Here is a 24,260-nt window from a genome sequence, read left to right on the forward strand (position 1 = left end):
AGAGACTCTACACAAAATCTTCCTGAAGGAGAATCTTCCTGGAGAGAAGGCAGGAATGGAGCAGTTGAACCACTCCAACTGTTCACCTCTTTCTGTTTGCCTTTAAAGCTAATGATCTTCCCCCTCACTTGCCCAAACTATCCTATAGGGCTGTAGTGCAAGAACTAGACTGAATTTTAAGAGGAAAGTCAAGAATGTACTGCTGCTGCTTTACTTTTTTTAAGCCTTCAACAGGCACTGGTTTCCAAATCACCTAGGGACTCAGTGAGAATTGCTTCCTATTTTTAGATCAAAAGCTATCTTGAAAATACTATCAGGAAAAATGTTTCAGTGCTTATCAGAAGAGTTTCTATTTCTTAATGACAGCAGAAACAATGGAAGAATTTCTTTAGAATAGTTTCAAGAACCAGTTTTAAGGGTCTAGGGAAAGACGCTGTGGAAGTAAGTGTGATCTTGGAGAGAGCTGGTTGTATGTAGCGAGAAAGCCTGTGTTGACTGTACTCCATAGAAAACACACACAAACTTGAGGCAACATTTGGTAACGGCTGACATTATGATCAACTACTGCCTTTTGTACCCACTTGACCTCTGTTGATTGTTAGGTTTGCTTTAGGTAGATGTTCTGATCATCAAATCTGGAGAATACAGAAATGAGGATTACTGTAGTTAGCTCTGCATCTCATGACAGGGATGCAGTCTTAGACTTCAGTTACACCTGACCATCTCATTGCCACTGATGCTTACGTACTTTCATAATCCCAGAAGGTCATAAAGTACGTCAAGTTTGACTTCAGGCTACACATGTGAGTAAGAAGTAAACAGTGGCATGAGCCCTATAAAAAAATACTTCTTACTTGTGCCTGGGGTCCATCTGTAAGCAACCGCTCTTCATACCTCTTCCAATTGCAAAGACACTGAATATGCTGGAGATGATCTTGTATAAGATTCATCTAAGAAAGCTCTAGAGCTGGATACTGTCTGTGTACTGGTGACATTTGTTGCAGTTTCATCTCTTTTCACTGGCTCAGTGAAATCTACATTTCTACATGCAGATCTACATGCAGATGTTGTGCAAGTATCAGCTCTCTGCTGACTGACTCCAGGGCATATTTGCCCACAGAGTTCTCTGGTTCTGCTTGAAGAACACAGGCTGTCATTCAACAAGGTCAAACCCAACATGATGCTGGGAGTAGAGCGGGACCATGTCACAAAGTGCTGAAAGGGACACTTTCAGGGAGCTCCACCTAACAAAAAGCACTCTCTTCCATGTGTCTTCTGACAAAGAGAACACTGCTCACGGAAGGCCAGTTTGTTTGCAAGATGTCCCTTAGCTAGTATTGTAATTTGATGTATTACTGCAAAGTTCATTGACTACAACTAGTTTTAAGTATTAGTGTTTCAAATCTAAACAGTGTCCTTCGTTACGTCCTCAGTTCCCTCCCTCTGCCCTCCACACAGACCTAGCGGATACTTGTGTTATGAGACGCAAAATGCTGGTGTGTTTTTCACTCAATGCTCTGGCTCCAGTTCCTCAGAAATCAAAGCAAGGCAATAACAATTTTTTTGTTCCAGTAGCTATTAAGACGTTTGTTCAATAACAGGAAAGGAGCGTATGTGCTGTAATGGAAAGGATTTGGTAATATCAACCTCTTTGCCTCCTCACCTGACAAGACCGAGCAATATTCTCAAACCAAAATAAGACCTAAAAATATAACAAGATGACAATGTTCAGTTAATAAGTTCAGCACAGCACTAAGGCAGAAGGTATGCTGAAAGCACTAAAAATCTAGATTTTCCAAGTGAACAGACAGATCAAAACACGTCAAAACTTGCCCCACATTGAGACCAATGGGATCAAAACATGCTTTTAAGTCAGTTACAGTCAGACTGTTTTCAGTCACATCTTTCTTAACACCCTTCCCACACCTCCCAGCCCTCTGAGATTCAGAGAGGATGGTCAAGTCACATTGTTTTGCTGTTAAGGTCAAAGGCAGTCTACTTCTTTTTTCAACAGATATGGAAACAGGCTCCTGATTTTCATCTTACTATCAACACTAGAGAGCTACATGCCACCAAGAAGCTTCCTAGTAGGTACCCATTTTCATTTCTCAGGTTGAAGATCCAGAGGTGCCCCAGATCATGTCCCAGGTGCATTTTTACAAACATTTTCCCCTTCTTTCCGGTCTCTGCTGGTACACTCCAAGTTGCATTCCTAAGTTGCTTCCCTTTTACAACATGGTTCTCGGCTATGTATCTGCAGTCTTGTCTTCAGAGCAGTATGTCTGCCCAGATGACCGGCAGACATCCCATTCCATCTCTGGTCTTTTCTGTCCATTCAGAACCAGCCCTTTGACTCTTTCCTCCAATCTCTCACTTGATAACCCATGGACAAACCTATTACCTAAAACCAAACACACACTTGGGAAAAAAATAACAAACCTGAACCAAACCTCAAAACCATGTTCTTGTTTAAAATGGGCATCAACTGTATTTTCCAGATTCGTAAATAAACAGAGAGTTGTGTTTGCTAGTTCCTCTCCCCAGTTCCAGAAACAACATTGCTAAATTAGGTGAACTTAACCAAAAAAAGGGATATGGTCTTCTACCACTGCATTCATAAAAGATCCAAACCAATCAGTGAAAACATGCATGATGATACTATATACATATAGTTGGCATACCCAACTCAAATTTATTTTTATTAAATGTGTAGCTTACCTTTCTGCCCATGACGACTGCTAAATTTATCTCCAATTTCTGGACGTCTAGTTTGCCTCAACAACATTTTGATCAAGAAAGCATCCTCTGCATTTGATGAAATCATTACTTTCTCAATATAAGAATCAGTTGCACCTTTGTAGCTAGTACAAGAAAACAAAACATGAGTTTTAAATCTATGAACCAAACACAAGTTACAAGCAAGTATCTGGGTATTGGCAAGCTTCTGGCCAAACTGTAGTCTTCACAGAACTCATATATGGGATGCCAATGAAGCAAAGATTATATATACATAAAGTTCCAGAGTATGGTATGTTTCTGGAAAAGAAAAGGCTTAAGAGAGATAATAGAACCAGAGGGAGAATTAAGCCAAACTTGTAAAGAACAAGGTGTATTTTTTTGTCACATAGACTCCTCTTGAAGAAAAAAAAGCTTCCTAGTATATCGCAGATTTCTGGATCTTCAGTTAAACAAACAAAAGCAAAATACAGAGTTATAGTTGAAGAAGGGAGTTTCAGGAATATACCATGGATATTTAAGAACAAAATTAAGGCATAATATCTTGACTGAAACTATGCATCAGATGCAGGTGTGGAAATGAACCAAGGGCAGCACACAGTATGAGGTACAGACAGAGATGAACTCTAGAGTCCAAGATGCAGAGATTTTTGGACAGAGTGGGGAAAAAAAAAAAAAAAGAAAAGCAGGTAGGCGTGACAGAGTAAGAGGAAATTATTCCGGTATCAGCTTTTTTCTATATATTGCAGAATGAGGGTAGAGCAGATTTTAGTACCTTACTTAGGAGGTTATTTTGTCTCATTGTTCAGGTAGCTGACATGGTCAAACTATGACACGTAAACTCAAGAGCCCTGGATCCATGTCTTTACCTAGCAGGATTGCTTCTTTCCTCTTGATAATGACACTGTTGCCTCACTTCATTATTATTAACTTGTAGGAGTAAACCTAGAGCTTTCTATTGGTTATGAAACACACGGAAGCGCAGCAAAGCTAATTCTGCCTTTCTAATCTGGGTACCAATTTGTTTGCCTTGCTCTTTGCTAAATTACCAAACTGTCAATGCCATTCTTCACAAGACAGTGAAAAAACACTTCATTACTTATGTATTTATTTATTTTTACATTTAATGCAAAATTTTTGTTTCACCTCGGAAGCCTTCTCCTGTTCTTCAAGGACAGGATGAGAAAAAACTCATTGACTGTCCTTTCCCATTCACTGGTGCCTTGCTAAAGGGTATCTAACTGGAGTGGCCAGAATAAGCTACTGTCAGCCTCTGAGATAGGAAGGCCTCCCGTCTCCTGGCCTCCTACCTGACAAAGTGAAGGCTGGGCACCAGTCAGCACCGGTCATTTTCTGCATGAGCTAGTATGGAGGTGATATGCCTCTTCACTAAGTACACGTGTTCTCTGCCATCCCATTTTCTCCTGTTTCTCCATTCATCCGTAAGCGACTCCACTCCCCTCTACCACTGTCTTAGGTCTCTCCTCTGTTTCTCCTGGGAACCTGCTCAGTGATTCCACTCTACACACATCTACAGGAGGGTTCCTCCCCCTCTTTGCAATTCCAGCCTTTCAAGTGTCAGAATCTAACTTACTAGTGATTAAGTATCTAGGCACTTGTGAAAATAACATAGGCTCTGAAAAATCCTGTGAAAACTCAAGACCTAGAAAATTAGGTCTAATTTGCAGAGGGAAGTTTATTCCTTTGACTTTTCTAGAATTGAGTGTCTTCTCAGATACCTTTCCTCCATATACCTTCCCCAACTATAAAGTTATGATGCAACATACGTTACTGGCACATCTTTGTACTGTGGCTGCTGAGGCACACTACTTCCTTCAAGAGGTGTCTGGGTCACAGTTGGCATAGATTTGTTCACAAGAACTTGCTTATTTTCTACTTTTTCACCTATAAAGAACAAGAAAAAAAAAGTACCATGAAAACATATCTGCCTACCTATGTTAGAAATACATTTTAAGCTTTGAAAAAGAGGTAAGCTGGAAGACAAACTGGGAGGAACATGTCCAGGAAGTATGTCAAGTTATTTTATTAAATATTGCATGGTAAGGGAATCATTAAATTAGCTTTTTTGGTAAACCAAAACAGAACAGCTTGCATGCTGGGTGCACTATGAGAACAGCTATTCAACATACCCTGGGTCTACAGAATACACAAAAACACTGAAGTCATCTGCCGTAAGTATGATGAAAATTAACACGCAACACTAACAGAGAAATTTTAGAAATTCACACCTAAATTTGGGACATCACATCTCTTCCACAATGAGTTGTGCAAGACTACTTACAGCCTCTCTTTGCAATTCTTTTTCCTATTGCTTCTGGTCTCACACGTACATCAGACATTTTCCCCTCCATTCCCTTATCCTGCCCTTCACTTACAAAACCAGATCAGTAGCATGTCCAATGATACTAACGCACATCAAGTACCTGCCTCCCGCCTCCTCCACAAAATTACACTGAACCTCAGCCTATGTCTCTTTTCTGTCCACATGAACTATTTCAATGAGGTTTTTACCTACATGCTGAGAACAGCTGCAGTCTGTAGTCTGCCCCAGTCCTATCTATCCTAATACTTCAGAAAATTCTTGCCTTCTTTTTTTAATTAACTTTGAAAGCTCCATTGTGATGCGTTAAAGAGCAAAAGTGACCCAATTGTGTCGCTATAATGGAATTAAGTTTACTGCCTTTTACAGCACCTTCCTTATTAGATCTTAGCAGATCTATTAAGCTATTTCCCAATTCAATGACGACAGTATGGGAAGATTCTTTCTCAAATTTATTTCCACAGGGAAGTTATATACCTATTCTCATAACTAAATGTGGTTGTATTAATTTTCTTATCTCTCTCCAAACATATTTCTGAAGTGTTAAAACCATGAGGTTTTACTTCCTCAAACAACTGCATTAACTGACAACATGCTAGGGGATTTTGACATATGAGACCAAAATAGTAAGGAATCTATTCTTAAAAAACAACAATGACAGAACATATGAGAGAGAAACAGTAAAAACCTACAGTATTAAAAGTTTGCCAGTTTGGGGATATAAGAATACAAGTTTTAATGCTTCAATAGATTCACACTGTTAAAGCCTCACTGTTCCACTTAAATATAAAGCTCTCTTTTCTCATGCACAAAAAAGATCTCAATGACTAGTATCACGATGCTTTCAGAAACTAACATTTTTAAGTTTTCCATTACAGTACTGTCACCTTCAAGAAAAAAATAATTACAGTAAGTATAAAACAAAGTGCACAAGGAATATTAACAGAACATAAATTTCTACCTCAGATTACGAACATGCCATGACTGAACATGTAGTCTGACGTACCTGGAGAGCAGATACCATCAGCATCTAAAATTTCATGGCGCCAGATTGGTTTACGGGTAGCTGCATCCAACATCGGACCCATAACTTTATCAAATGTCTGGTTTGTGTAACGCTTCAGCGTACACTTGGCATTCTTATATACAAGACACCTTCCAAAACCTAAAATGTAACACAAATTCATCTGCCTAGGTGTTCAAAGGTTCCTCATAACACATTATCAGAATAAAACAAGAATGCTGATCTACCTGCTGAGCTGCAGAATATATTTTTTATTATTTAAATTATTTATTGTCTTCAATACATGTAACATTGTACATGGATACCTAGTAGCTCACAGTTTAAGAATCAGATTGTGCATACTACTTTTTTTAGACATTGGTCTACAGCTCAATTCTGAAGTTGTGCTAATCCACTTCTATACCTCTGCACACACATGCACGCATCATTTCTCTTACCTTTGGTGGTCCGCAGGGAGACATAACATAGGAGAAGACATTGTAACAGGATGAGAACAGCACCTCTTCCTTTCAGGAGTTCTAAGAAACCTGAACTTTTACTGTTGTTTGTAGCTGACACAAGCTAGCCTACCAGGAACATACTGACTGAGTGTTTCATATAAAGCACCCTATTACTCATTTTTTTCCCCAACTGAAAGAATTCTGGATTACATATACTGTTATCAATAGGTTTGTTTGGGGTTTTAGATGAGAAAAGTAGCATCGCTGGAATTTCTCTCCAAGTACAGCAACTAGCCACAATATGAAATGCTTTCATCACATTTAGAATTACAGACAACCAAGAGCAAACCTTTCTAATAACCCTACGTTATTTTAGTTCATTTGAAAGATGGTTGCAGCCACTTACAGTGTATCTGTATCTTTAGATTATGTCAAGTAACTCCTGACAAAGCACTACAGCTCTCCCTGTAAATGTTACCAGTCTACCAGAAAAGAAAACATTCAGTTTTAAATCATGCCTGTTGTTGTTTTAGAAAAGGAGGCATAAATTAAATGCGGCACACATTAATGCCAAAGATACATGTCTAGGAATACTATTATAGCTGCCTAGCAACTAGGAGGAAGGGAGTGGGGGGGAGGGATAAAGTGATGGAAGAATCTGATTTTGGCCACCCAAAACTAAAACCAGTTGGATCACACACTGCACTATGTCTTCTCTAAATGGAATTTATTTGGAAAAGAGAGAGAAGAGAGACTAAGTTTTCAGGCAACTCTCCTCTAACTCCCAGCAGCATTAACATAATGCACCGAAGAATTATGGAGAGAGTGAGACAGGCTAGACTGGCACCAACATGGGTTTCACTTACCTTCTATTTGGTGCTTATGTACTTTTACTTAAAATACACTGCATGGATTTATTATTATTTTTTTAAGGAAGTGGGTCATTAGTTTAACTCTAAATAAACACTAAATTATTTTGCTTTAGACAATACTATTATTTTCTCTTAGAAAGTAGGCAATACTAGTATTGCTCCTTCAAAGCATCAAGTTCACAATGACACAAACTGCCACGCATTCTGTTCCTTTCCCAAATCCATTCAGAAGTATAATTTCATCTATTGCTCTTGTTACTGGTGAAAATAATGAGACCCCTCTGTTAGTCATGAACAAGAGGTTCAGGTAACCATCTAAAAAGCAAGCCCAACAGAAAACAGATTATCTAATAGTTTTTTTGTAAATTAAATGTTTTCAAAAAGGACCCATTTACACTTTTTCCTTTGAGGTCAAAATTTAGTCATTTTTTCTTGTAATACCCATACTCAGAAGTTTATTCGCATGCTGCAAACTTCACGCACTATTGCAAGCACAGAATTAGAATCACTATTATGCAGAAAACAAATAAAAGCAATTCAAAGCAGTTTTGGAATTTCATTTCTTAATTGGAGATATACTGTTCATAACTGCAATAAAAGTTATTATAGGATAACATCATGGGACAGGTTTATTAAAAAAATTCTATTATAACACACACTAGAGAAGTGGGAAAGAATTGATGGTTCTTACCTCTGTCCAAAGAGGCCTTGTTTAAGACAAGAGCATCTTCAATATCATAACCACTGTAGCTCATCACGGCAACTGTGGCGTTCTGTCCAGCAGGCAGTTTCTCAAAATCAATTAGTTCAATTGTTTTTGTTTTTACCATTGGCTTTTGCGGATAGGCTAGGAGATACATAAGAGTATCTATCCTGTTTCTTTGATTGTATCCAATAGTACCTGCATGTAAAAGAAAAACAAATGTGTGTGAGCATTAGTGAGTTTTCTAGAGGTGTGTTTGGCTAAAAAAATTACCAAAATGCAAACCAACTAAAATGACAAACGGAAGAATTTCATCTAAATTCTTCAAGAAAAGAAGGGGGGAGGGGAGAGGAATCATAACAGAATGAACCAAAACAACTTTACATTCTTATATTTAAATAAAGATGTAAGAGGCTTCTTAATTTAAGCTTCCAGAAAGAAGTATTTATTTTTAATTTAACAGGGAAAACCTAAGCATCAATACAAGATCAACAACAAAAGAAATCAAAGTCAGGTCCTATATGACCGAATACAAGTAAGATTTCTTTTTTAATCATGGCACTGAATAAAACTGCAAGTATGAAGTTTGCTTTTATTGTTCTAATAGCCATAGGTGGTTTTTTTGGAGAGCTGAACTCGTGTTCCATAGACCTGATCCAAAATTTCATGAGTATCAATAGAAAGACTCCCACTGAGTTCAAGAGGAACTGTGGATCAAGCTCTGCATCTTCCACATCATATTTCCTTCCTTTTCTGGGCAATAATTAGTTCAACAGCAGCCTGTGTTAGAATGTCACAAAGCATGAACAAAGCATACAGTTAGCAGCAGCCAAGACTGATTTACTTTCTGAAATTAGAGGTGTCATTGCTAGAAAGACTACAGTAGAAGTTCACTCACAATATATTTGTCTTTTTACATGAAATTAATTTTAAATTTATGGTTAAGAATTCAACCCTTTGTATAGACCTCCCAGCTTGAGACTGAAATTTTTGGCCCTGTCCCATCAGACTGCCAAAGTGTCTTCTGAAATCTGAGGAAAAAATAATTAACGCCCAGCAGGGAAACATAAACCGTTGTGTAGCAGAACAAAAGTTAAGGCAATCATATGTTATTAGAGTTTGGTGTACCAGGACTATGCTATGTCTCTAAGCAATTAAGAAATTATAACCTGAAAAGTTAAAGTTTTAAGTGCCAAATATGCTGCAATACTTGCACTTAGAATCTAAGTCTTGCAAACGCTTTCCATTTTCTCCTGCAATTTCAGAGGCTAGCTGCTTTCAAGGAAAGGTCAAAGCAGCCAGTGCATAATGAAGACCTCACCTAGCCAGAATAAGTATAGCTGAACACAAATCTGCTCTTAGAGGAGGCCAGCTTCATGTTTTTCATCTATCTACTTGCAATTTCCAAATGTCTGCATTTGAATAAAATGTCTAGAAAATCAAATATATAAAACCAGGCAGCATATCACTGGCATTTCCAAAGACCTATCCGGTCCTTGGCACTAAGCTCTCCCTCCTAAACCACCACAGGTCTACCCTTACCCAAGGACAAGAACAGGGAGATAGCTCAACAGATACTGTTTGAAAATAAATTGTTTTAACTGCCTTTTGCACACCTGGACATTCCTTGGCTCTAGAAAGTGGATTGAAGCCACGGGCACAGTATTTTCAAACAGCAAGAAAGATTTGGTAGAGTTGAGAGGTTTTACTTGTCTCTCTTGCTTTTGAGCAGTTGCTTTTCTGACTTTTTCTTGGAGAAAATTAATCATCCCTGAGCAGTATTTTCTGTCTCCAGTAAGAAGGAAGCTGGTAGGGCCTGGATTCATCAACACCGAAGACCTTCCCAATCACCCCCTGCAAGGGCCACCATCTGAAGCCTCATTACTTCTGTCATTCTCTTTGCCTAAGTATTGTTTTCATTGTACTTTGATAAAAAGAGCTAGTTTTCCCACTACACAGCTAGGAAAATTACTTCCAAATTAAAAACTTAGAGGTTTAGGCCATTTTTTTCCCCTCTGCACCTAGAATGAATAGTCTGTGTGCTTTCATGATAGGCTGTCTGCTGTAGAGCTCATCTTAAAAGTTTCATGGAATTTCCTGCTGCTAAGAGAAATCTTCTCCCGAGTAAGCCATGCAGACTTCCACTTTTGAAATGCTTGCCGTTTTTTTCCTCCTCTGAGATGCATGTATGCTGTACTCTATATGGTTCACTGGTCGGGGATGCTAAGATGGGATGAAGTCTGGAGCACCTGATTACAGCTAAACTTGTGCTTTATACCCCAGTTGCAATCTGTGGAAGTCCCCTATATATCAGGATTACAGATGACACTTTTATGTATTTCAGGTAATCCAAACTATTTCTCTCGCAGATGCTTCACGTATTTCAGAGCTGGCATTTTCATCAGAGGTCTAGATAAGCCTAACGGAACTGTAACTGTCTGTATCAGACCAAGATACGTGAGTGACTGACACTACTGAAATTTTTAGCCTCAATAATAAACTGGACTTAGGCAATTCTTCAGGAGTTGAATGCTGTATTGTATCAAATGGAAAACATATATATATATATATATATATATATATATGTATCAATGATGGATATCCTAGCAGGAAAGAAGCTTGTTAGAGAATGATTCAAGAGCACAAGTGAAATAAATTAGCCAAAAACCATGTCATACATCAGCAATATTTGTCCTAATTACTACAATTTAATGGTTATACAAATAATGCCTTCTCTCGACTCCTGTAACAAACCACAGCCTTAAACCAGAATCTGCTTATTTAAAATTAAGAAGCAGCCCTCTTCTTCTGAGGACTGGTGTGTTGGGATGAGACCTCTGTGTGGGTGTTGACATGAAGGAAGTCACTAGCTTTATTTCTGTTTTCTGTCTGAAAGAACAGAGTCCTTGTTTGCTTCAGTCAAACAGCCAAGCAAAAGTAAAGTATAATTACAGTTCACCATAACAAACCCTGCCCACAATGACCCACATTTATAATTATCCCAACAGCATGAACCAATTTTTTTTCATTGGTAATTAGCCCTGTTTAAAGCAAAACACACAAGCTTGACCTGGATACAACGAAGATAATTTTCTTGCTTTTCTCAGTGCTTGGTATATTGTGAATGTACATGTGCATTCTTTCCTTTTTTCCATTTCCTCCATTTCTTGACAAGTTGGTGGTTTTTTTTTTCTTTTAAAGCATCATTTGACCATCCTTCAGTGTGAAGTAATCACTATAAAAATGCTCTCTATTGATATTTAGCATAAATGGCATATTGTTATTCTGATGAAGATAGTTTTGAGAACTCACCAGAACAATCAGCCAGCTAAAATAAGTGTTTATCCAATTCTCTGGAGCATTACTTACAGCAACATTAAACTGTATAATCAAAATTAACAAGAATACAAAAATCAATCTACTTAAGAGATGAGCCAAAAGGGCTATTACTGCATATGCCAAGAAAAGAATTGTTGTGCTGATTTTGCCATGGATTTTCTACTACTCTGTCTTTTACATGAGCACAAAGCAACAGGGAAAGGTGTACAGTTTTTAAACACTGCACTGAACCTGGTAGAGGGGGCTCTAACTCAGCTCAGAGAGATTTTCTCAGTACATTTATCAAGTGATCTGAATGTTCATCATTCAAAATACTCTTTTCACCATAGAAAGATTAAGAAGTCAGTTAAAAAGATTACGGGTAAACCGGGGGAAGTAGTCTGGCTCATTTCTGTCTCAGCACTTCTATGCCTGCTACCAGGGAGAGAAGAGCTGGCACAAATACAGTGTCACAAAGCACAAATGCTGCTCCTCAAAGAGCAGCAGCAGAACTGAGCCTTGGCCACAAAGCACCCAGGTCCAGCTGTGATGACCAGCAACAGCCGGTTTTGCTTTGACATTTGTTTCGACTCTCTGCCAATAGGCTAGCTGTACAGAATTTGGGAGCGCTTTAGCTCTCAGCCCACCAACAAGCCTTTCACAACTGTCAAAACTCAACAAACCCCAACACCCAGTTCCTTGAAGCACATTTGTCTTCTCTAGTCAGTTTTAACACATTCAGCTGGTTATGGCACGAGGCAGATCAGTATATAAAGGGCTTTGCTATTTCACAGAAGCAAAGCAGAACGTACATGATACAGTAAGAGAGGTTCTTTTGTAATATCAAAGAAGTTGCTTCAACATAAACCTCTGCAACAAAGCTCTTGTCCACCTACCACCTTCCCCCCAAACACTTTCTACCACCTAAACTCTCCTTTCCTTACTCAAGACTTGCCTTATGACATTCGGGTTGAAACTGCAGTGCACAGTTGGGCTGTGAGAGCGTACAGCTTGCTTTGTGTACCCACACTGCCGCTTTCACAGATGCATATGTGCAATATGGTGGATTACTGGCAGGAAAATGCGTATGTTTTCATTTCTTACATTAGGCTTTTACACAATGTTTCACAGTCACAGAGGTACAGTGTGTAAAACTGACTGATTTTCTATGTCTTAATGGAATTGAAAAGCTCCATTGAGAATTATTTCTCTAATTGTAGGAGCCTCTGATCCTCTTAAACATTATTTTAGCAATACAATGGAATGCAAACAGTAGAGACTCTTACATTCTGATCTTAAATAGTTCTCAGATTTTAAGCTACAACTGTTAACTTTGCACTGAGATGTCAACATTCAACTGAGGTCCTTGCAGCTGCCACTTAATCATAACCTCCTCTCAGTCTTACACTTCAACCTCCAACACACAGTAAATTATCTAAGCCAAAATAGCAGGATTTCATTTCGATTTCATTTCACTGAAAACCAGTTTGCTCACTAAGTGCAGCCCTAGTCCTCCAACAAGATGACTCATTCTGCCTGTGCAAGGGAAGTACTTTTCAGGACATTTAATGTTATCCTGCAGAAACATTATTATTTTAATACCTAACACTTGTCAGGGATACTGGGTTATAGACCCATTGCAAGCTCTGATGTCCACCCTCATTTACTTGTGCTTTTACACCTCTCGCTAGTTTAATGTTGCTTAAAAAAAAGAGTAAAGACTGTCCAAAGCTGCCGGCACAGCCCTGTGATATGGTCAGAGGGGTCAGTGTGGAGTAGCACAAGGCCCTTTCCCAGCCTGAGCCTCGGGGCTCCCTCCATGCCCCCAGGTTCTGACAGCTGAGAGAATGACACGCAGACTTGGGCATGAGGATTTCCACATGGCAATGCTGGACCAAGAGCCGCTCTGCAATTTCAGTATGGGGAAAAAAAGCAAGATGAGTGGGTGGTTACTTAAAGGTGGGGGTTTGAAGCACTACATCGCATCTCTTCATAAATACAAAACAGGAAAAAGTATGTGTAATGATTCAGCAATATCCTCTAGGTCTCATTTGACCAGTAAGGGTAGAGATAAATCTTTCCTGTCCCTACATACTGCCACTTACAGCGGCTGGTTTTTAAGCAGTTATTACAAAAAGCTTCAGGTGTTTGCAGATACTTCAGGCAGAGCGAAATATAGCTCAGGTCATGTGCCAACTTTTAAAATGTACTTTTATCTAGCTGCTTATTCTTTGAGTCAGGTGTTTTGTCATAACAAACTGAAACAAAGGCTTTTTTTATTGCTCAAGATATTCAACGGCTTTTGTGTTCCTAGCGTCAGCAGGAACGTCAGAGGATTGTATCCAAGGAGCTAAATGTGCAAGACCTAGGGTCAAAGCAGCTGAATACACCAACCTCAGAAAACACAGACAATGAATTGCAAATGACACTCAAAACAAAACGGGGAAAAAAACCTTCACACAGAAAACTACAAAAGAACTCCACAGATACTGAATTGGCTTTCTGTACACACTGATCCTGCTTAACTGTGTGTGGTAACTAACCAAACCTTCTGAGACTAATAGTCATAAAATAGAGACTCGGGGGTGGGGGAAAGATAATGGGATGGGGGAGAACTGTAAGGAAAAAAAGATTGTATCGCTCCTTCTCCCTGTCCACCTTTTTTTTCTTTAATTTAAATGGAAGACATGCATCTGCTGCTATTTTCTGCTATTTTGATGTGCTGAACATGACAGTTCAGCACAAGGCAGTTTCTTTGCTATTAATTCTGCTGGAGAAGTTTCACAAAAGGTGCAGTGTTTCCGTTTCGAACACACAGTGCAAAACAAATGGTTTAATAAACATGACAGAAGTAGTAGTTTTTTCATGACAGAGTTGTTCTACTGTAGCTCTCAACTTACAAGCAAGCCATCAATACAAGACATAAAACTGGCATGTACAGCACAAGTCTGAATACAGCTGTCTGTACTGATGTGCTACTGGTCAGGTTCTTGGGACTCAGCTCTGCCTTGATCATGGGCCATATGACTTGGATGCTTTAATGCTAGTTTAGCTGTGTATTAAAGGAAGGATAAGGACATACCTAGTGTCAATCACCCACAACAGCAAATTTACAAAATGGATGGTTTTTAATGACTAGCTATCACATTTGTAAAGAGAACTAAGTGATCATGAAATTAATTTTGTTTCAGTTGTCTTCCTGAGAAGCTGATACTTGCCCTCAATATCCAAAACAGAAAAAGCCCCAAATCTATACCACAGCTGCAGAAAGTATTCAAGTAACTAAGCACTTTTTTTTTCACATTTTGATTCCTCTTAGTCTCTAATGTCAATGTAACTATTTATTTATTTATTTATTTATTTATAGGGCACCTACTCAACTATTCAGGAAAATTCTTCTCTCTCCGTGTTCTCTCTCTCTTTGTGAGTACTTTTTAACTCTGTCTGAAAACACACAGCACATTGCAGCCTAAAACCACCCCACTCTGCCAATCCTGCAGCTACACTGAAAACTTTAAAGTCATGTTGGGTTTTTTTGAGAATCATCAAAAAAGCAACAGTGCCGCAGTTTCTTCAATTTTTATTTTAAGTATTAAGTCCTGCAGATATGGTCTCCATTAAGTAAAACTGACTGGTATCTTCTGCCTTTTAATTTTTTCAGCTTTCAGAGGTAAATTCTTTCTCTCTCAGAGCTAAAGTGCTCTTTTCCTCTTCCTAGCAAAGCTTTTATGTGAACTAGGTAAGAAAGTATTTCTCTGTTTTGTCAATTCTGCTACATAGCTTCAATATTGAATAAAAAAAAGTCTTACCCATTGCTTGTTTCCCCATGGCACACTGGTAAGTGTTTCTTGGGGACTGGTTGTGGTGAGGATATGGAATCAGGCCAGCACAGACACCAAGAAGTGTGAAAGGCTCAATCTCCAAATGCGTTGTATCTCTTAAAAGAAAGAGTACCAGTTATAGCTGGCTTGTAAACTAACATCTTAACTAGACTTTATTTAATTTAGTAGTATCTCATAATACTTCAGTTGAATTCTGTTCAGGAAAATGTAAGTCAGTAGGACCTCAAAATATGGATTCATTAAGAGTTTCCACATGAAAAGAAATGAAGAAGAAATAAATAAGGGTTTATGAATTTCCATCATGGAGAAAAAGCCTCCAGATAACAACAACCTGAGGGAGCTCAGTAAGACAGTAAAACATCAGTTTATACAGTAAGACCCAAACTGCCCTAAGGAATGTCTTCTCACGTAACGAGAGTCCTCCACATCAAATTACTGATCTCAGAGATCTGGAAATCCACTGGGGAGGTGGAAGAAGGAAGAGCAAGACAGATTTAGGTATAGAAAAAAACATAAAAGTGTAGTTTTAGTTTTCCAAGGTCAGTTATAGAACATCAGTTAGAGGCAAAACATGCCCAAAACAGATCCAGTGCCATAGGTGATATGGCATAATAAAACACTATTTGAAAAGCTCTGCAAATATTTTGGATATGATTATGTTGTTAAAAGACAGTACTGATGAGAAGTAAAAAGACAAGGACAAGCAATAAAGACAGAGATAGCAAAATTCATTCTACCTGGCATGAGGCTTCAGAGGAGGAAGTTCATGCTCAACAAAAACAATTATATCATAGCATGCACTGGGAGCAAATGGAGTGGCTAATAGCTAAAGATGGAGTGTACAATAAAGTTTTGCTAGAGCAGATCTGAATTTAAATCAAGATAAGTAACTAGGAAATGGGAAATTTTGAAATAAAGAAATTATAACTAAACCTATCCAAATCATATCTTTCATGGTATTCTGGAATTATTACACAGAGCTTGGGTTTAGGCATACATTGCTTCTCCCACACACTTAAACCCACTGCATTCTGAAAATCCCATCCTTAATGTCTGCCTTCTCTTGGAAGACTCTTATTAATTGGTTAAATTAATTTGATTACTAAACTTTAAGACCTTGCAAAGGAAGTGATTGGAACAATCTCTATTATGACAACACTCAAAAGATGGCAAAGCATCACAAGCTCAAAAAGGCTGAGGAATTACCCACAAGTACATACAGACTGAAGATGAACTTACAGAAACAATGTATGTGCTACTGGAAAAAATGAAATATGAAAACCAAAACAAATCTGGAAACCCTGAGGAACAAGCCTAGTGAAATTATCCATCTATAAACCACAGATATGGTTGAAGCACCTAAAAATAACCTGCTGGCAAGAGGATAGCCACTATTTTTCTCCACTTGATAAAAAGCAGCTATGTTAATTGAAGCCTGTCTTAAGAAAATGCAAATGGTAGAATCCCAATTGCAGTCAAGTAATTGCAAAATGCTCTCAAGAGCTGCTAGCAAACTTCAAGCACAGACTGCTCCCCCATTCTGTAGAACTTTACAGAACTGCTGACTCTTCTCAAATAATAAAACAAGAGGCTTAAGACTTACTGATAGCAAAGTTAGCTAATTTCTTCAGAAAGTACTAGAGCATGGAACTACATATATACATTTTCAGATAGGGTATTCAACACAAGTATTTTCCATAGAAGTCAATCCCATTTCAACCAAAGAAGATGCAACACACACAAATCCTAGAGGCTTAGAAAGTATTCCATAGTGCTCTGATGAGAGGCCTTCAAACTTCACACAGCAGTTCAAATTCTGCAAGTCAAAATGCTACTGCCAGAAAAGAGCCCAAGAAAGGAAGACAACCTAGTGAGTTTGAAAATCAGTTACAGATGTGTAAGGCAGAAAGTGAACACATTACATAGAGTCAAATACACCAATAAAAAAACCACCTAACTGGATTGGAAAGGTAAAGAGAGGATACTGTAGCTAAAAGAAGCCTACATTACAAAAGCAGGAATGTTAATTGAATACTTCACAATGGTGGATTATATCAGTTGTATTACCAGAACAAGTTGTACCAACATGGTCACACCATTTAAAATGCAACATGATCAGCTGGGGAAAGGGGGTACACACATCAACTACTCAAGATGTAGGGAATATCATTACTAAACACAAGGAGCAATGTGCTCACATGGTGCAAGCTCAGATACTTATGGCACTAACTACAAGCACTGAAGCTAAACTCAAAACAAGTTGATGGACACCACAAGAGTCTCCTAAGCTTTTTGGCAGTTATTGTAGAGTCATTTCCTCACACTAGTCCATCAGAAGGTTACCATCTCCTATTTTTTGACTAAATCGTGATTTCATGTGATACACTGCCATTAATCTTCCTAGCTGAATCACATGTCCTGTAACTTAAACTTTTCAGTTCTGGTGCTTTGTGGAAGTTACTTAATTTTGGCACGAATGACAGCAATTTTGTGTGCTCTTCTTTGCTTATGTATGCAGAAGCCAGCCAAGAGCATGCAAGAGTAATTTCTTAAAGTGATAAAGTCTTTAAAAGCTTGGCCAGGAGCAATACAATTTAATTAGCAGAGTTAATGCATTTTATCTGGTAAAGGTTAAAGACAACTAAAGGTGTCACCCAGCTCCACTGAAATCAATTATGTATTTCTGTTGTCTTCCAGGAGTACTTGACCAGGACAGAATATTTAGAAAATGCATTTTCTATGTAAATCTACTGATCAAACATTTCACAGAGATAACTTCTAACATCTTATATGCAGCCTTCAGTTGACAGGATATTGTCGGAGAAACATTAAAATGTGGAAAGATAGGAGGACTTAAGAATCTAAAAGAATCCTTCTTTTAAAGTGGGCTCTTTAATCACAGCGACAAGACAGAGGGGAAAAAAAAAAGCACCAGGTCCTTCAGATACGTGGAAAACACAACATATCTGGAAATCTTTCTGTAGTGGGCTTGCATGGCAAGGTTTTGGTACTGGGGGGGTGGCTACAAAGTGGCTTCTGTGAGGAGATGCCAGAAGCTTCCCCCACGTCCAATGAAGCCAATGCCAGCCGGCTCCAAGACAGACCCACCACGGGCCAAGGCAGAGTTAATCAGTGACAGTGGTAGCACTTCTGCGATAGCATATTAAGAAGGGGGAAAAAAAATAATCTGTGCCAGCAAGAGACAGGAGTGAAACTATTGAGAGCAACAATTCTGCAGACATCAAGGTCAGCGAAGATGGAAGGGAGGAGGTGCTCCAGGTAAAGATCATGGTGAGACAGGCTGCACCCCTGCAGCCCATGGAGGTCCACAGTGGAGCAGATATCCACAGCCAGATATTCAGATGCCACAGCAGGTGGGTGCCTGAGGAAGCTGTGACCCGTGGGACGCCCACACTGAAGCACACAACAGGCAGGACTTGTGACCCATGCTGCAGCAGTCCGTTCCTGAAGGACTGCACCCCATGGAAGGGACCCACGCCAGAGCAGTTCATGAAGAACTGCAGCCTGTGGGAAGGACTCACGTTGGAGAAGTTTGTGGAGGACTGTCTCCTGTGGGAGGGACCCCACATTGGAGCAGGGGAAGACTGTGAGAAGGAAGGAGCAGCAGAAACAATGAACTGACCATAATGCCCACTCCCCATTCCTCTGTGCTGCTTTGGGGGAGGACAGAGGAATCAGGAATTAAGTTAAGCACAGGAAGAAGGGAGAGGTGGGGGGGAAGATGTTTTTCTGATTTGAGTGGTAATAAATCAAACTAATTTTCCCCAAGTCGAATCTGTTTTGCTTGTGACAGTAATCGCTGAGTGATCTCTTTGTCCTTATCTTGACTCATGAGCCTCTTGTTCTATTTTCTCTCCCCTGCCTGGTTGAGGAGAGGAGTGATAGAGTGGTTTTGGTGGGCACGTGGCATTCAACCAGGATCAAACCACCACACTTTCTAAATTAAGATCACATACCAGAAATAGGTTTAACATATGTGGTAAAGAATTCACGGAATGATCCAGACATTTGTATCAGGGCCTATTATACTTCCAAAAGTCAAAGGCAAGCTGGTTGTCTAGGGTCCCACTACAGCCGTGAGAGATTTTCCAAATGACTGTCAGGATGTGCTAAGATCATCATTTAACACATGGAACGATTTGCCTTCTGGATTCCTATTGTGTCAAATTACGATGAGCAGCCCAATGATTAGAACAAAAAAAAGCCACATCCAGAGAAAAAAAGGATATACCTTTGAGTACATCATGGTTTTGAGAGTTAGAAGCAGGAACAGATCTCCCCAAACCCAAAAGCTAAATAATTTTTTTTCTAACTGTCCCATGAATACTTTTGAATGTTGTAAACAGATTTCTTTCTTTAGCTTTCATCTGGAGTTGTTTCAACCATTAGCATGGGAACAGTATGCATATGTGGAAACAGTAACATTATCAACACACTTGCATTTCAGAGAATCACCCTATGAAAGTTTTTCCTGTACTAGTGTTTAGTCTGAGTGCATACTTACTTATTAATTGTATGTTCATATAGTGCAATGTTACAGTCATTTTCTTCATTCACATCCAAATATTCAACGAGGCCTTCATGCAAGAAGTCTTCAAAATTCCTACAATTAAATTAAAAGATTACACTAGAAGTACTGCCTTTTCTTAAATTTTTGCAAGAATAAAACTACATAATACATCTATTGAAGGAATGTAATGTGCAGAAGTTAAACTACAGAAATACTTCTACATGAAAAGTTCTGCACACTTTACATATTTAAAGAAAGCTATTTTTTTAAATTAATCCCCTTGCCCATTCACTGCTTCACGCAGTCTGACTGGCCAATGTTACTTATTTGAACTACTAAATAAAATCTTCCTGTATGTACTCATCATCACTATATACGTAGGCAAATATAAGGGTAATCTAGTAAGTTTTTGTGATGGTTTCCCAACATTTAGTTAAAGCTAAATTTAAACGCTTTTGTGAAAGTGGGTTTTTTAAACACTCAAACTAAGAATTTGCAAAGTTTCAAAAGTTTCAAAACTAATTCTGAATGCGCCCAGTTTAAGGTGGTCAAGTTGATATTCCTTCAAAGTGTTTGATTCTTCAGTCAGGAGAAGGATGGTAGTGCCTCAGACCTTCCACTTGCAGAAAGATGAGTCTGTGAGATATATTTATTCTGCATAACGACCAAGTTTCATAGCAGTAACAAAATAACAACAGCAGACTTAATTTGACATTAAACAGAAAACCTCCAATACGCTGACTATTAATTTATAGAGAGAGTAGACTTCTCCTCTACACAGCTAACCCAAAGATTGTGAAATACTGACTGATGGACATATTTCCACACAGTATTTACTTAGCGAAGATGAATATGGTTTACTTGAATCGTGTACCTGTATCCCTGAGCAAGTTCTTCCATATGTTTGTTTGTAACTGCAGGTTTTTGCTTCTTTACAATTATGTAGGGTCTACAATTAAACAAAAAAATTATCATAGCAAATACTTAACTCATAGTAAGAACCCTGCCTACACACAACCTATTTTATAAACCACTTTTAAAACTTATGCACTTTTAACTGATATAGCCACATAAATACAATTAATTATTCAGACCTTGGTTTGATACACAGATTATCCTGCACTGGCATATTGTCTATGAAGTACCCAAAAAGCGTGCAAGAAAAATTAAGACTTCAGTTTTGAGGAGGAAGCCCTCTCTTCCCCCCCCCCCTCTGAATCTTTAAACTAACTTTTTATGTCTTACCTACACATTTTGTTGATAGTTTTATAAGAGTGAAGATTTCTCAATCTACAAAGCTAAGAACAGCATTAAGTTCTACGGATATTGCAAGGATTTCATACAACACTGAGCGAACACTTTTTGCTCAAGTGTCCACATGCAAGAATGTATTTTGCTGTTACTTATGTGATGCAAAGTACAGGTATTTACTGTGGGTGACCTCGGATGAATCCATAAATTTCAACAGCACATGGATCTCTGAAGGCTTCCTTACCACACAAAAACACTGACACAAAGGATGGCATGCAAGAATGAAACGTCAAGGGCTGTTGCTATTTGGACAAGCTGCTCTGATAAAGAGCAGCAAATAGCTACACTATACTTGCAGACTCCACTCTGAAGTCTAAATAACTGTTTGAAGACTAATGAGTACTTTTAAACGGTTAATAGGGGTATCTGAACAATCACAGAGTGGGGGGTGCCACAAAGCAAACTTGGTAAACTCCTGGAAATCCACATGATTCACTTGTCTTTGTTTTACAGATCAGAAGTTTTGCTGCATCTCCAAACCTGCAGAATGGCCGATATTAGGCCTGACTGGAAAAGTGATTTCTCAGCCACTGAATATGCCTCTACTCTGGATCTCTTGACCAGATACGATTAGCTGATGGTTTATACATGTACTATTTTGGAGCCTCCAGCTCAAACTGCATTCGACATGCTCTGAGATTCAACTAATGAACACAATGAAATGCCAGCTGTAGTTGTGACTGCTGTTTCTTTGAAGTACGCACAAAATATGCACGCAGCTAGTCAATGCTAAAATATGCATATCTTTATTAACTCATTCTGCCTCTCTCAATCTCTGCTTTGTTCATCTTTTATATCTTGTTCTTTAGGCTAATTACTTGGGCCGGGAGATGTTTTACTTGCAAACAGTCTATCACAGTGCTGCCATAATTTTACTGGAGTCTCTAGCCTTTACTATAAAATCAACCTGATTTTCTGTTTCAGAATCTTGTTACGTTCCACTCTTTCTCATTTTAGCCACCCAATTATTTTTCCTTTCCTCTGTGACATGACTGTTATACAGGCACTCCCTCTGTCTAATACACAGCACAAGCATCTCAAGGTAGAGACCTTCCTTACAGGTTTATTGAATTCCCTATCTACTTAAGGATAAGCAATGGAATAAACCAAAATTGTGAGACATATTTCTTGGTATTATAGCAAAGAGGTATACATGCCTGAAGAAGTTTTGCATCAGAAGTAAAGGCCCTTGAAGACAAAGAGTAACTTCTCATTCTAAAATGTGATATCATACCCATGGGATATCAGGCAAGTGGCTGCTTGTTTCTCACTTCACAGGAAGTAAAAAAAAAAAAACTCCAAGGACATCAGATGTTACTAGAGTTGCCAATCAGGTTGACTTTAGCATCACCCCCCTCTTTTTTTTTTTTCAAAGAAGATAGAAGAAATATTTTGGTTTTACTTTTGTTCACAGATAAAATGGATTTATTTGGGCTTTTTTTAAAAAAAAGTTGCATGACTATATATTATGTTTCTCAAATCTGCCTGTTTTGAATGAGGGCTACTTAAGGAGAAAAGAGATGCTCAAGCCCTACTGAATTTGCTTAAATCTGTACTTGTGAAAGTCAGCCCAGTGTATTGACATGAATAAAACAGTGTTTATAGTAAGTTCACGACTGAGATAATTCTGACAAGATGTTTACCTGCACAGCCTCCCTCCATCAGAGGAAATGTAGACACATCTGTCAGAAAGATTTGTAGAGATGGAAACAAATTCATTGATATAACCCGCTCGACGCATTATCCGAAATGTGTTTACTAATTTCTGATGATCACGTATGACACCAAGGATGTTACCTATTCAGAAAGTGAATAAATTCATAGTGCATTCTTTGCATATCCAAAACCCTACTTACAAATTCTGATCATATCTAGCATGTATAGAAGTACGTCCTACTTCCAGCAAATAATAAATTATCATAAAATTTCCCTTTTCTGACATGAGTAAGAATTGGCTCTTTTTTTCTCTTAGTAAACATTAAAAAAAGTGTCAGAATTTCACAGGTCATCTATTTGCCTCTAAATAGCTTCATAAGACAAATGGCATGCTTCATCCAGCCATCTTCAAATATGTTTCTGCTCAGATGCCCATTCACCAATTAGTGTACAAGAAAACAATACTCCTGAAGCCTGCAGTTTCACCTGTACTGAAATGGATCCAAGGTTTCCAAGAACAGATCCAGGAACTGTCCTGCTGCCTTGTCAGAAATTTTAGAAAGACCTGGTATTTTTTATATATGTGATCACTCACAACAGCACTAGAATTCCTCCTTCAGGAACTTAGCTCAACAAGCTATTGCTATCTTAGCAGGGCACTTTAGCACATACATAAGTATTCTGATGCATGATGAACAAACAAGAGAGTAAAATTAATTTAAAGAGTCAGCTGACCAAAGCAATTTTAATATATATTAAAAAACCCCTAAGTATGGTATCATTTTAAACAAAACTTTGAAGGAGGAAACAAAGCATGACAGTTTAGGGAGTTTCTAAGACAATAAAAAGGTCTTTATAGCTTAAAGGATTTGTACTTAACAGATTTTCTGCCCTCTCAGGTCAGAAGTTTAAATCAGAATCAAGTCAGCCATCCACAAGCCTGAAATTTTTTTATGAACTAAACCCACAGTAGTAGATTGAAAGTAAATTGTTTTGCCTCACTTAATACTAGATCATTGACATTTGGGAGCGTAACTATCTTGTTCCATACTACAGGCCAAATTTGTGAAGGAAGTCCAGTATTTCTGTTATGCATTCCCCTTTGGACCATATAACAAGATGGAAGAGAGTGCACGTTGTTTCACTGAACCTTATTTTTAACATACTGCTACAGAAAAGCACAGCAAAAGAAAACAGTTTGGGCAAGTGCTACTTTCAACTTGCTGGTAAAAGACAGGATTGAAGAACAACTGCTGTTTAATTCAAAGGTAAATGGAGAATTTATTCATGGTGACAGACATTAAATGCTAGTCCCTGGAAGTGGATGCTGTTGACAAAGGCAATTTTTAAATCACAGCTGTAGTTTTTAAAACATCAGTATTTTGGAATCTGATATCACAGTACCTGTTGATTTAGAAACACTGAAAGATCAATTGTAAAAGGAACATAAGTGTGCCGATGCAAAGCACATACACCAAATCACCCC

At 38.4% G+C, this 24,260-nt stretch overlaps 1 protein-coding gene across 2 annotated transcripts in view; it reads right to left on the reverse strand.

Annotated features, from left to right (window-relative positions):
* The window catches only part of POLR3B (RNA polymerase III subunit B), an 82,014-nt gene that overhangs the window by 22,778 nt on the left and 34,976 nt on the right, over positions 1 to 24,260 (reverse strand). For both annotated transcript variants that reach the window (XM_056339122.1, XM_056339124.1), the window contains exons 16-23: positions 22,762 to 22,915; positions 20,682 to 20,756; positions 19,802 to 19,900; positions 15,244 to 15,371; positions 8,105 to 8,314; positions 6,084 to 6,242; positions 4,524 to 4,641; positions 2,719 to 2,861 (exon numbers count right to left, since the gene is read on the reverse strand). In XM_056339122.1, coding sequence (XP_056195097.1) covers positions 2,719 to 2,861; positions 4,524 to 4,641; positions 6,084 to 6,242; positions 8,105 to 8,314; positions 15,244 to 15,371; positions 19,802 to 19,900; positions 20,682 to 20,756; positions 22,762 to 22,915 — 1,086 coding nt within the window. The remainder of the gene's footprint in view (positions 1 to 2,718; positions 2,862 to 4,523; positions 4,642 to 6,083; positions 6,243 to 8,104; positions 8,315 to 15,243; positions 15,372 to 19,801; positions 19,901 to 20,681; positions 20,757 to 22,761; positions 22,916 to 24,260) is intronic.

This window comes from Falco biarmicus, chromosome 5, assembly GCF_023638135.1.
Source record: "Falco biarmicus isolate bFalBia1 chromosome 5, bFalBia1.pri, whole genome shotgun sequence".
NCBI classification, from domain to species: Eukaryota; Metazoa; Chordata; class Aves; order Falconiformes; family Falconidae; genus Falco; species Falco biarmicus.